The following is a 14,972-nucleotide window of genomic DNA, read 5'->3' on the forward strand; positions in this document are numbered from 1 at the left end:
CAGAGGCTAGGAGAGGCCTGGAACAGATCTTTCTCTAACATCTTCAGAGGGGGCATAACACTGCCAACACCTTGGATTTGGACTTCTGGCCTCCAGAACTGTAAGACAATAAATTTCCCTTGTTCTATGCCACCCAGTTTGCAGCTCTTGTTACAGAAGCCCTAGAAATCTAATACACCATCCGATAAACATGCAGCGGGACACCCTCATAACCACTGCCTTTCCAAAGAACACTGAACAATTTTATCTGTAGAATAAATACACAGTGAAGCTAATCTACAGGCACAACAACATATAACTCATGAAAGGAATTCATACTATCATTTCATTTTAGTTTGTGTCCAATTTTCTTATGAATGTCTTCTGTGAGAATGTAATATTTAACTATAGTAATATATTCTTGGTTGAGACGTAACGATTCTGAATTAATCTAATCATTCTGACCTACAAAGTTGATATATTATACTATAACGAAAATGTTCCCCCCCCCCCAAAAAAAACAAACTCCCAACTGAAAGGTACAGGCATTTAACATAAACCAGAATTTAAGAATATATAGGTCAGGGCTTCCCTGGTGGCGCAGTGGTTAAGAATCCGCCTGCCAATGCAGGGGACACAGGTTCGAGCCCTGGTCCAGGAAGATCCCACATGCCGCGGAGCAACTAAGCCCGTGAGCCACAACTACTGAGCCTGCACTCTAGAGCCTGCGAGCCACAACTACTGAGCTCATGCATGTAGAGACCGTGCTCCACAAGAGAAGCCACCGCAGTGAGAAGCCCGCACACCACAACAAAGAGTAGACCCCGCTCACTCCAACTAGAGAAAGCCCGCGTGCAGCAACAAAGACCCAACTCAGCCAAAAATAAATATAAATAAATTTATTTTTTAAAAAAAGAATATATAGGTTATAAACACAAAGAGACCCACAAACAGGCACATGATAGTGAAAATGCTGAAAGTCAAAGACAAGGAGAAAAACTTGAAAGCAGCAAGAGAAAAAGGATGAGTCGCTTAGAAGGGACGCCAATAATACTGACAGCTGACTTCTCAACAGAAACAAGGCGGCAAGAAGGCAGTGGGGTAACACAGTCAAAGTGCTCAGATAAAAAAACTGCCAACCAAGAATACTAAATCTGGCAAAGCTTTCAGACTAAAGGTGAAACAATGATTTTCCCAGACCAAACCAAACCAAACAACCCTGACAGTTTTTTGCTAGCAGACATGACTTAACAAGAAATACTAAAGGAGGCTGTTCAGGATGAAAGCACGTGACCTCAGATAATAATTGTTGTCCACATGAACAAAAAAAGAGGACCCGTGACAGCAACTGTTTCACTACAGAGGACACCATAAACACATTTTTTTCTTTCTCCTCTTAACTGATTTAAAAAGCAATTGTATAAGATAGTTATGTATGTACAATATATAAAGTATTACTGGGCCCATGGTATAGATAAATGTAATATACGTCATACATATACCAGTAACAGCACAAAGGGGCGGGTTGGAGCAAAGCTGTAATGGGCTTAGCAAATAGATGGTAAAGTACTAATTATGACAATGTATTGCTGTGTTTATAACATTAACAGATGTAATATATATAAAAATAAAGCCCTAAAAGGGGAGAAAGGGAATGGACCTATATAGGAATAACATTCCTATATACCACTGGAATTATGCTAGTATAAATCTGAAGGTGATTCTGACAAGCTAAGATGTATATGGTAAAATTTATAATTTTATAAATTTTTTCCGACTCCTGTCTTTTTTCCTATTTCCCCTTTATTGCTTTCTTTTGCATTAAGTGTTTTCTAATGTAGCATTTTACTTTCATTATTGATTTTTTCATATATATGAAAAAAATATATAAAGGACTGCAAGTCCTTTGAGGACAAAGTCTGAAACTTAAATGCAACTCTAGTGTCTAGTACATAACCTACTTAATGAACATCATTGATACTGATTTGTAAAAATGAACCTGACTGCTCCATTGTTGCATTGGGATAAATCGTATCCCCCAATAAAAACACCTGAAAGTCCTAAGCCCCAGTACCTCAGAATATGAACCTTATTTGGAAACAGGGTCATTACAAGGGTAATCAAGTTAAAGGTCATCAGGGTGAGCCCTAATCCAGTATGACTGACGTCCGTATAAAAAGGGGAAATGTGGACACAGAAACAGGCGTGGACCGAGGGAAGACGATATGAAGGAACAGAGACAAAGTGGAGGACATCAAGTGAAGATGAAGCAAAGACTGGAGTGATGCATCCACAAACTAAAGACTGCCCGGGAACCACCCGAAGCTACAGGAGAAAGGCAGAGAGCAGCCTCCCCACAGCCTCCAAAGGCGCCAGCTCTGCCCACCCCCCAGCCCCTGCTGATTTTGGACTCTGGCCTCCAGAGCTGTGAGACCGTAAAACTCTGTTATTTTAAACCACAGTTTGGGGTTCTTGGTTTTGGCAGCCCTAGGAAACCAACACAACTGACGTTAAAGAAAATGAAAATATGCAATCAGTATTATATAATCCAACCTTTCTAGTATGATCAACACTGAAGATGATGGAGAAATGAGCACAGTTCTGACCTAGAATGAAGCAATATAATGACAAAGAAAAATGTCCATTATATTCAATACATTAAGTGAAAAGAGCAAGTTGCAAATTTTATTGGGGGGGGGTGATGACACACACAATACTGTATGTTTATATATGCTCAGGTAATGTCCAGCCACACAAACACACACACACAGACTCTAACAAATAATTAACTCTTGGAAAGGGCTGCCCCCTCCTTCTCTTTGCAAGAGATAGGTTTTTTTACTTCACACAATTTTGTACTCTTTAAAATAATAATTTTTTTTGACTTTTTAAAAATGAAGAATTAAAAGAAACTACTGTTTCCAAGGAAACCAAAGGTCATAGTATTCTTTAACAATGCATACAGCTAAACCTGAGTGGTTTATTTCACTTTTAAAATTCTCATTTTGATAGTTCAAAACAATTCATTCAACCTCAAAGGCATATATACCGCCCCATTTCTAAAAGTGACCACGTCATTATAGTTCAGAATCAGTACTAAACATAGGTTGGCTGTAAAAAAGACAGAAGGAAAATAAGACAAAAATAGGTCTATTAATAAAAATTTCCCATAGGCAAGTATTTAAAGAAGAGTTCTGCGGTATTACAAATAAATAGATGAAGAGATAAATGCTTTCGAATACTTTTTTCTAGCATTTAAATTCAATAAAAATATATAATTGACAGCTTTAAAAAAATAATATTTACCAACCACTCCATGTCTACCAGGAATACAATTCTGAAGCTTTTTACAAATATTCTATCATGAAATTTCATTTCTCAACAGGGCCACGCCTACTCAGCCCAACCTTCTTCCTGTCACAGCACCACGTCCCATTTAGAGAGGGCTCACCAGCTTTACGTCAACCAAAAATGGACCCAAATATCCTAATTCTTGTTAAGCATCCAGCCTGGATTTATCGTCTCTACGTTTGCTAAACCGGCTTGCGAAGTACTCAGCACCAGCACCACTAAGGCCACCGAGCGCCAGATCTCCACACACATTCCCCGGGAAGCTGAAAACTACAGAAGTCACCTCCCACCTCACCAAGTTTGCCGAGATGACCCTGGTCATCATTAACAGAACACGCTGAGGTGGTATAATCAGCACAGTGCGGTCCCAGAAGTAAAAAGGAAAGATGGTGACATCTGGGGTGAAACACTGCAACCAAGAGAGAGAGACGGCAGGACACGAGAAAGGAAGGGCAAGGCAGCCATGCCACCTTGAAAGGACTAAGGTAATAGAACAAACCACAAACAGAGAGACAGAAAAGGTGGAAGAGTCCACTTACATCTTTTCAGTTGAAAAGGGCAATCTATAAGTGTCTTCAAAGAAGAAGACAAGTGAAGAAGATGCAGATTTCTTTCAAAGAAGATGCAGATTTTCAAGTGTGGTCATCAGGTGAAGGCTGGATTTTCACAGGGAAAACCCACCAGAAGTTGGGTGTTCTCTGCACGACCATAACCCATTCGGGACACACCGAATGGGAAGCTCTGTAAGACCAGAGCTTATCATGGTCATCTCTGTATTCTCAGGACCCACATACACCCTGACAGAATGCAAGCCTCCACGAATGCTTCCTGAAAGTACTCATGAAGAAAGACACTTTACAAAAAAAAACAAAAGACAGAGAACACGTCGCTATTAGCTTAAAAATAATAAATCCACCCCTCCTTCCATGAAAAGCACTTATATACTTACCATCAGGCAGAAGGCTTACTTAGGTCACTGAAATAAAAAGCACTAAAATAAAATCAAAGGCAATAATATTCTAACTCCATTAAAGTACACCACTATTCACAAGGAGGAAATGCTGGTTGGTTCCTGCACCTACGAAGCATTTCAATAAGAACATCTGTCTGTTATCACTGGAAGAACATCCACTTCTTGTTTTCAGTTGGAAATAAATTGTTATTGGCATGCAGCTTTAGATGCATGGACGACTACAGATGGAGATTCTAAGCACGCTTAGACATTCCGTAGACACCACACAACTCTTAGGAAAAGCTAATGATCTTTCTTTTGAAGCAGCGGCAGCAAAGGATAAGCCAGTGAACACACAGGAGAGTGAAGATACACAGCACCTCACGCAATCATGTTCTACATTAAATATCACGTACTTCACACTACATGATATCACAACATTCTTGACTGAGTACTTCTGTGAAAGTAAAGACTTCATAGGTTTTCTTCCAAAACGAATTACGTATGTAAACTGTCTCTCCCCTTCTAATACAACTTCTATGCACAAGGTTTTAAATGATGAAGTCTTATGTATAGTTATTTTCAACAATACTGGGTCTCTGATTAAATTTTTAAATTCAGCAACCCATTAACGCCTCACAACATCTAGCATTTACCCTTTTCTACCGACACCTTATTTTACAGATATTCAAATAATCCTCTCCTAAAAAAAGCAGGTTGGGTAACTGCACCGCAGGCCAACAAGAGATATCATTCCAGTGGGGGCAGAGGCATGAGTGAATCAAGTGCAACAATATGGCCTCAGGAAAGAACAGGAAAATCTGAAAGGAAATAAGGCCTGAAGCTAACACACACTTCATTCTAACAATGACAAAAAGTTGGTATGCTATTTTTTTGGTAGAAAAAATAAGACTTTTCTTCTAAAAGTAGTATTCCCAACTTATCTAAACTTCTAGAACATATTTGAGAATGTTACAAATTAGAACATTTTTATTCCCATACGAAAGGAATAAAATCTTTCTACAAAATATTCAAAACAGGGAAAAAAGATAATCTACATTCTTAGTTTGCAATATAATAATCTAGCTCACTTAACTTCAAAGTAAATGTCTGCTTTCTCAGAGGCATATAGTATTAATAAACTAATTTTTCTTATGATGAAAATGAACTAAAATAACTGCATTTTACTTTAAAAATTTCAATTTTGGTTACTAGAATTAGTAGTGCCAATGAGTCCTTACCTCATAGAGGGGAGCAAGTCACTTTACAAAGGTAATAATAATAACTACAAACACTACAGATGATTAACCCTGGGCCAGGTACCATTCTATAACCCTATGAAGTAGACATTATTTCACCCCCATTTTACAGACAAGAAAACCGTGGCACAGCGAAGTAACTTGTTCAAGGTCACACTCACACCCACAAAAATAAATGCAGAATCTCAAAAAGGGTACAAATTCAAATCTTTTTTTTAAATTTAATTTAATGTATTTATTATTTTTGGCTGTGTTGGGTCTTTGCTGCTGTGCACAAGCTTTCTCTAGTTGCTGCGAGTGGGGGCTACTCTTCGTTGCGGTGCTTGGGCTTCTCATTGCAGTGGCTTCACTTGTTGCAGAGCATGGGCTCTAGGCACCTGGGCTTCAGGAGTTGTGGCACGCGGGCTTCAGTAGTTGTGGCTCGCAGGCTCTAGAGCGCAGGCTCAGTAGCTGTGGCACAAGGGCTTAGTTGCTCCGTGGCATGTGGGATCTTCCCTGACCAGTGATCAAACCTGTGTCCCCTGCATTGGCAGGTGGATTCTTAACCACTGCGCCACCAGGGAAGTCCCTCAAATCTTTTTTTTAAAATGGCATCGTTAAAGAAAACAACGTCAAAAATAAGTAAACAGCGTGGATTAGCCTGTTAATGAATAAAATGGTGATATCACTAACCTCCAGTAAATATTTTTGAAGGAAGAAATATTTACTTTGGACCGTAATTTTCCATAAATTCTATAACATTAAAAAAAAAAAAAAAAACAGGGGGACCTCCCTGGTGGTCCAGCGGTTAAGACTCTATGCTTCCACTGCAGGGAGTGAGGGTTCAATCCCGGGTCCGTGAACTAAGATCCCAGAAGCCAACCGGCGTGGGCAAAAAAACAAACAAACAAGAAAAAAACAAACTAGGAAACTAAGTATAATTCATATTTAACTATATCTAATTCCACGCACCTTATATTATTTAAAACATCATCAGATGCAACCTACTGAATGGGAGAAACTACTGCAAATCATATATCTGATAAGGGATTAATATCCAAAATACATAAAAGAACTCAGACAACTCAACAGCAAAAAAAACCAATGCGATCAAAAAATGGACAGAAGATCTGAATAGACATTTTTCAAAAGAAGACATACACATAGCCAACAGTAACATGAAAAGATGCTGTACATCATTAACCATCACAGAAATACAAATCAAAACCACAATGAGATATCACCTCATACCTGTCAGAATGTGTCAAAAAGACAAGAAATAACAAGTGTTGGTGAGGATGTAGAGAAAAGGGAACCACACTGTGCACTGTTGGTGGGAATGTAAGTTGGTGCAGCAACTATGGAAAACAATATGGAGGTCCCTCAAAAAATTAAAAATAAAACTACTATATGATCCAGCAACTCCTCTTCTGGATATTTATCAAATAAAACAAAAATACTAACTCAAAAAGATAAATGCATGCCTGTGTTCAAGGCAGCGTTATTTACAACAGCCAAGATATGGAAACAACCTGAAGTCATCAATGGATGAATGGATAAAGAAGATGTGGTACATGTATACAATGGAATATTACTCAGCCATAAAAAAGGACTAAAAGTCTTACCATTTTCGACGACATGGATGAATATCATGGGTATTATGCTAAGTGAAGTAAGTCAAAGACAAATACCATATTATCTCACTTATATGTGGAATCTTAAAAAAAAAAGGCTCATAGAACAAAGAACAGACTGGTGTTTGCCAGAGGTGGTGGAGGTGGGGGGGTGGAGAGAAATGGGTGAAGGGGGTCAAACAGGTAAAAGAAAATCAATTAAACACAATTAGCATTCCCAAAATGATGGTATCAACAATCATTTATAGGGCTTCCCTGGTGGTGCAGTGGTTGAGAGTCTGCCTGCCAATGCAGGGGACGCGGGTTCGTGCCCTGGTCCAGGAAGATGCCACATGCCACGGAGCAACTAAGCCCGTGTGCCACAACTACTGAGCATGCGCTCTAGAGCCCACGAGCCACAACTACCGAGCCCGCATGCCACAACTACTGAAGCCAGCATGCCACAACTACTGAAGCCTGTGCGCCTAGAGCCCGTGCTCCGCAACAAGAAGCCCGCACACCGCAAGAAGAGTAGCCCCCGCTCACTGCAACTAGAGAAAGCCCGTGCGCAGCAACAAAGACCCAATGCAGCCAAAAATAAATAATATAAATTAAAAATAAATTTAAAAAATAAATTAAAAATAGGCAAGACAAGCTCTGGGAGGGAAAGTAAGTTATTTTCTTTTCTGCTGCCTTAAGAGTTTCCAAACTCTTTTTTATAGAATACGTTCCAAATTTTCTATAATGAGAATGTGCAATTTTTAATGTCCAATATGTATTTTAGCCAAATTCGAATGATCAGCAGGCTTAAATAAAACTTATTCTAAAGGATCTCTCTGCTAAGGTCCTCAAACACATGTTCAAACATTCCTTATCCAACCATTTATATGACAGAAGACTCCTTATTTTTGAAGTTTTCATCTCTCCTAAATTAACAAAAACAGCAAAATTATTAAACCAATGGCAACTCACTTTGAATGTTCCCATCACAGGAAACACTTTTTTACTACTAAAATATTAATAAAAATTAATTAAATATTTCACTAATAAAAGAATCACAGCCACCCTATTTCTCAAGAAGGAACAAGGGCTGCTATCATTTACTCTAATATTCGGACTACATGAAGAGCCCACCCCGCACCCCGACGAGCAAGGCACCGCGGGGTTTGAAGTTTTCCTCCCGCCCCTCCCTCTGGAATGATAAACTGCACTGACCACACACGCACCTGACTCTGCGTGAGTGACCCCAGTGAGACTCAAACAATAAGAAAAGACAAAGAGCCAGTCTCACCTGTGACTTTCCTGCAGTAAGTGCAGTCAGCTTAAAGTTTCCCACGCGCAGGGTGCTGTGCTGGGTACAGGCTTTTTCAAAGCAAACCTGTCAGACCCACCAAGCAGCAGACTTGTGGCCTTGGCTTCAATGACACCATGTTCTAGGGGATCTAGCTGACACCCAGTGACTGAGGGTGGGCAAGGAGCCAGGCCACCCCACGATCGACCACGTTCGCCTGCAACGACTTCTCCTTTATCCAACCCCCTCCCTGCACGCCCTTCCCCACCAGGACTCCTACAACCCAAACAGGAAGCGAGGGTGCTTCTCACATCCGTGGAGCCCCCAGCGCTGTGCTTCCTAACAACCCTGACCCGTATGGTCACTTTCTACTCCTGGGCCACCACAAGCTGCTCTACAGCTTCCACTTCAATTTCAAAACACAGGCCATTCCTCTACATGCATTCGGTCACTTTCCCCATTATTTCACAATTATGAGGTATAATATTAAATATTAGGTAGCTACTCTGCACCAGGCCCTGAAGTCTGAAGCTACTTCATCAGCAAAACAAGCACCACGTGACACTGAAATTATTTCATGGGCAAACAACAAGAGGCATTTCTAGAGGAACCCTGCAAATTGATTCATTGTAACCTAAACATAATCACTCACACTGTCAGGCTGTAACACTAACTTAAGAGAAACAAACTTAACTGACTTTCGCATGTCAGAGGAACAACTGTGATCTAGAATAAGACACATCAAAAGAGATTTGTTTTTAACAGTTACTTAATCCTATTAAGGTATTGCTATTTGCCCAGGTACCTTGTGTTGACATGTGAAAAAATTATGTCAACGTTATTATTTATAGAATAAAACGTCAACTCATTATAAGCGTTTTCACAGCTGCTGATTCTGAGAGATCATTCTCATTAGGACCAGCCCCTCTCCTCTGCATCACCCCACACACAACCCCAATCTCAGGCATGTTTAACCAAACTTACTGCCCCCAGACATCAGCAGAAGAAATGAAGGATGCGGGGGGACTTTTACTGTATGCAGAAGGTACTGCTCCACCAAACTGTGAAATAAATGATAGTCCTTTCGGTTAAGGCCTTCAGAATCCAATAAGGAGATAACAGAAAAATTTACAACACAGCAAGTATGGTAAGTGCTACTGAGATCACAAAACTGCTGTGAAATTGTATGAGGGGGATGGAGGGTGGGGAGGGACAGGGCTAAGATTATTCAAGGAAGGCTACCTGCTTGAGAGACAGCTGTGACCAGGTCAGAAATCTACAAAGGCACAGAGATAAATACCTTTGCTTTTCTTGACTGTCGATTTTGTAGTATCTCAGAAGACAGACTGAAGTTCTCTTTAAAGAATAAGATTGCAGGATACTTTGACATATTTAGCACTACCTTGGGAGCGCATCAGAATGTATTCAAATATGAACACAGGCACATACAATTTTAACACTACTTTTTGGATCAATCTCATTTGGCCGGCCACTGATGTTTCCCTATCTGCCAACAATACACACACACCGCATGTGATTAATGCACCTGAGCGGAAGCCCTAGAGAGAGTTTTGGAGTCTAAAATTCTTGAGATCAAAATCCCACTTACTCAGTGTTTGACTTGGCAAATCTCTCTCTGCCTCATTTTCTTAACCTGATTAGAGCATATATCAATACGTTTATGTGAATATTGTTTGTCTCTCTTAACTAGAATGTAAACACTATGAAAGCAGAGGCTGTCTTGATCACTGCTGTATCCCCAGCACTCAGCACACCCTCTTGTGCGTAGTAGGTGCTAAATGTATACCTGATATACTTGAGTGGATGAAACAGTGAAGAGCAACACATCACTCCACAAACTCTAGACTTTGACAGTGAACTATGACCTGACAATCTGTGTAGCTCAGCAATCTGGTAAGATTATCACTTTCAAAGACTTAATTATCACATTCCTTTAGAAAGACAATAAAAACTGGCATATCTAAAAATAATTAATCTACCTGATCCTTGGAAATCCTTTTAATACAGCCCCTTTCAGCTTCCCTGGTGGCGCAGTGGTTAAGAATCCGCCTGCCAATGCAGGGCACACGGGTTCGAGCCCTGTTCCGGGAAGATCCCACATGCCGCGGAGCAACTAAGCCCGCGCGCCACAACTACTGAGCATGCGCTCTAAAGCCCGCGAGCCACAACTACTGAGCCTGTGAGCCTCAACTACTGAAGCCCACGCACCTAGAGCCCATGCTCCGCAACAAGAGAAGCCACCGCAATGAGAAGCCCACGCACCGCAACGAATGAAGCACAATGAAGACACAACACAGCCAAAAATAAATTAATTTTTAAAAAAAGAAAATTAAAAAAAATACAGTCCCTTTAACATCAATGGTTCCTAAAATATGAATTGTGCAAGAAAGACAAACATCCATTTGAGGAAATGGATTCTTCATGATTCATTCTTCAGTGTGATGTCTTTAATACTGTAGACTTTAATCCCACTTGATTTCAGCCATTTTTATACTGTTCCTCAGCGTGCAGTACAGAATCTGCTTCTAAAGCATCTTTTCTATCTGATTCACCGCTCCTTAAAGAAAGGTATATGAAACGTACCACCCTTAAATGGAAGATTGCTGGGGGGGGGGGGGGATCTCCCACATGCATAAAAAGGTCTGATAAGCCATAAAACAGAAGGAGAGATTTCAGAAGTCTTTAATAACATCATCACTAGGCCCACGTGGTGAAAAATAACTTTTTTTCTGTGATGGCTCATACTTAAGATGGCAAGATGTAAGTCATAAGGAGCTAATAAAACGAATTCGCCCCACCGTGTGGAAAACTGGTTCTTCTGACCAACCACAAAACACCAAGATTTAAACGCACCCACGTTTTGCTCAACTCGGGACTTTTCCACAGGCATTAGTACTTTTCCCTTAAAGTCGATTTAAAAGCCCCAGTAAAACACAGACAGCAACCCTTGCCGTCAGTTCCTGCACAGAAACACTTGAAGCCACACACTGATGCGTCTGGGGCGTTCAAGTAAACAGATGACAGGAACGCTTAAGCTGCTTTGAAGATCAACGTGGATTCCCAAAGCCAAGATTGCCACCTTGACACGCAGCTGGACACGGGAAAGCTTGTTCCTCTCAGAAGAGGAGAAAAAGGGGAAATTTTCGACAGCACTTATTTAAAGTTTCCACCTTCACACACACCCCCTTCCCCTCGGCGCCGGCGGGGACTCGGCCTCGCCAGAGGCGCGGGGAGGAAACCTGAGCCGACTTCCGTGCCCTCGCGGCCGGTAAGGGGACCCTGCCTTCCCGCCGCAGCCCCTCGCCCGCTGGGGACCCTCCGGGCCCGGCCAGCCGGGCCCGAACCCGTGCGCCGCCGGACGGAAACGCGGGCGCCGCTCGTGTACTTCCACCTCCGGCCCCGGCCGGGCCCGCGGCCCGGCTCGCGCGCCCACAGCCCGGCGCCGCAGGGACCCGCGGCCGAGCCCGGGCACCGACGACCCGCGCCGCCCCCGTCGGCCACCCTCGCGCGCCAGCCTCCCGGGGCCGCTCCGCGCTTGCTTGCGCCCCGCCGTCCAACCGCCCCCGCCCGGCCCGCGCCGCCCCCTCCCGGCCACGGTCCCCGCGCTAGGCCCCGCGGGCGGCGAGGGCGGGGACGAGGGCCGCCCGCGCCCTCCCGCCTCACCTACCATGGTACAGATGGAGGCGAATTTGGAGACTGTCATTAGGATTTCCATCCGCCCAGCGCCATCTTCCACCCAATCACAGCGGCGGCGGCGGCGGCGGGCGGGGGAGGAGGGCAGCCGGGCCGCCCGCTCGCACCGCAGCCAGCGGGCGGACCCCGAGCTGCCGCGGACCCACGCACCGACCCTGCTCAGCCGCCGCTGCCGTCGTCGCCGCCGGCGCTCCGGCACTCCCTGCCGCGGGCCCCAGCCCCCGCCTGCCGGCTGCCCGCCCGCCCCCGGCTCCTCCCCGGCGCAGGGCGCAGCCGCTGCCTCGCGGCCCGCGCCTGCCCGCGAAGCCGCCCGCCGCACACCCCGCCCAGCGCACTGGGGAGCGGGCTCCGCCGAGGCCCTAATGCCCGGCCTGCTGGCAGCTGCACTGCCCGGCGGCGCGCCCCGCCCACCCCCTCGGGGCCCCGCCCACTCCCCGCGCCGGCACCGCCCGCTCCCCGCGGATGCCTCCCCGGCTCCGGAGCGCGCGACTCCGGGAACTCCCGCGCCGGCTCCACCCCGCGCTCGGCCGGGGCGGGGCTCGGAGGGGCCACCGCCTCCCGCCCGCGGCCCTCGCGGTCCTAGAGCCCGCGCGCCGCGAGAGGGGCAAGAAGGGTGCTGGGGGCGACCAGCGTCAATCCTGGAAGGGGCTGACCAGCAGCCTCTACCAAGGGCGAGGGAACAGCTAGCCCAGACAGAAAACTGAGGGGGTGATCTCGATAATTCTGGGTGCGGTGGGAGGAAACCTGCTTCTGAACGGTTAAAATAGCCCGGGTCATCCAATGTCCCAAGCACCTAAAATGTAAGGTGGTTTCTTTTTACATACATTGGGTGAATAACCTGGGTCAGAACACCGTAATTTCGCGAAAGACAAATTAATTAATTAAAAGTGAAAGAGGCAAAGAAGAAACTATATTTGGCTCCTTGAATTAAGAAAGGTAAATTATGGGGAAGGGGGCGAAGCTGATTTCCGCCCGCTTGTTGGCCATAAATTTAGCATTTGGTTATAAATATAGTATCTAAATATACTTGTTCTGAAAGTTGAGTTGCAAAATAGGGAAGGATCTCAACCCAGCAGTGATGGTGTTATTCCCAGGGACAAGAAGTCCCGCAAGTAAGAAAAATGTCCTGTGAGAAATGCTGAAGCAGTATTAGCCAGGGGGGATAGTTCCTATTTTCCGCTTCGACAAAATGCATCATTGCACCCTGTTCTTCGTGTCAGACAGCTCAGCTTCGTTTCTTCCTATTTGAGAAAGAAGTTCAAGTTAGTAGAATAACTTTATAAATTATTGTATTAGAAAGCTTGTGATTTTTCACGATTGAAGAACTGATGGGATGCTTTTTTAGTTTCCCCCATTTCAGTGGGGCAGAAATGACAAATGACAGACGAATCTCTAAAATCAGATATGCCTTAACTCTTCAGTTCAAAACATTTAAAACACAAAACATTCAAACAAAATTTAGGTGAAAAATAGATTTCTGGTACATGCATGCTGTTTCCATAGTGATTTCCATTATAAGCTTGCTTGGGGGAAACAAAATTGCACACAGAATATAGCCAAGTCCCATAGTAGCTGGCCTGCTTCTCCAGGCACCTGCCTCCCTGGAAGCCGGGACTTCCCTCATTGCCCTGATACCCGAGCCAGTGCTAGAATGTGCCAGAACCACACATTCAGGTAGCTGGACCACCTCCCCATTTCCCTGCCTAGACTTGGAAGTATCACCCACCTGAGTTGTTTCTTGCTATGTTCCATCCTGCTTAGACCTCCAGGGCATGCCTGGGCCTCCTACCAGTGTTGCCATGCCCATGACAGACTGGACCCTATCTGTCTCATCTATTTGGATGAAAGTCTAGTTGTCATTCTGTCCCGTTGAACAGGTCTAATGTGTCAGAATTTGAGCCCCATCTCCATCTAGGCTGCCCACCAAGATCTTTCCTTGTCCATGGAACAGAGGCCAACAGGTTTACACGTAAGTGTATGTAAGAACAAGGGCTTTTCTAAATGGATTTCTGGTAGAATTATCTGAAGTTGTTTAGTTGATGATATAGCCATCTAAATTCACAGATGAGGGACTTCCCTGGCAGTCCAGTGGTTAAGACTCCACGCTTCCAATGCAGGAGACACAGGTTTGATCCCTGGTCGGGGAACTAAGATCCCCCATGACGCGTGGCGTGGCCAAAAGATTTTAAATTTTCAAAAATTTAAAAAATAAGTTCACAGGTGATAACACAGATCCTAATAGCAAACCTCCCAATGCCTCACCTCCCCAGCGTTAAGGTTGAATGGAAAGGCACAAACGTAAAGAGAGAATCTTCCATGTGCTAGGTGATGCACTGGGGTGTTTGTTTGTTTGTTTGTTTGTTTGTTTTTTACCATATGTAATGCAGATGAAGATAAGATATAGCTGAAATGTCACACGTGTACCCCCAGAACTTGAAAGGGATCATCTGGACTTAGAATACAGTTTTTACCTGCAACCGTATCAGCTTTACAAAGAGCTTCATTGTACGTAGGGAAAGATGAGTTGGTGTACAACTGACCTCTTTCAGGCCTTCCTGAGTGTATCAGCTACAAATTACACCCAGATAACTTCAGGGACCAAGCAAGTAAACAAATTAGGTCAAGCTCATTCCATTTGGTTAGCACGATGTTTTTAAATGGTTTTGTTTGAATAATTTTACACAATCCTTTCCGGTCCAGTTCCTTGCAAGCCACTTCATCTTTTCTGTTCTCTTCCTGTCTCCACTTAACCACGTGCCACTTCATATATTTCTGCCACCTCTCTTTTCCACGAAGCCATTTGGGTTTGCACCAGCTGACATCAATGGGTGAAA

At 43.9% G+C, this 14,972-nt stretch overlaps 1 protein-coding gene across 1 annotated transcript in view; it reads right to left on the minus strand.

Moving 5' to 3' along the window:
* The window catches only part of USP12 (ubiquitin specific peptidase 12), a 76,654-nt gene extending 64,300 nt beyond the window's left edge, over positions 1-12,354 (minus strand). Inside the window, exon 1 of the mRNA XM_059995909.1 lies at positions 12,113-12,354. Coding sequence (XP_059851892.1) covers positions 12,113-12,160 — 48 coding nt within the window. The 5' untranslated portion in view covers positions 12,161-12,354. The remainder of the gene's footprint in view (positions 1-12,112) is intronic.
* Between the last annotated feature and the right edge of the window lie 2,618 nt (positions 12,355-14,972).

This window comes from Delphinus delphis, chromosome 18 (assembly GCF_949987515.2).
Source record: "Delphinus delphis chromosome 18, mDelDel1.2, whole genome shotgun sequence".
NCBI classification, from domain to species: domain Eukaryota; kingdom Metazoa; phylum Chordata; class Mammalia; order Artiodactyla; family Delphinidae; genus Delphinus; species Delphinus delphis.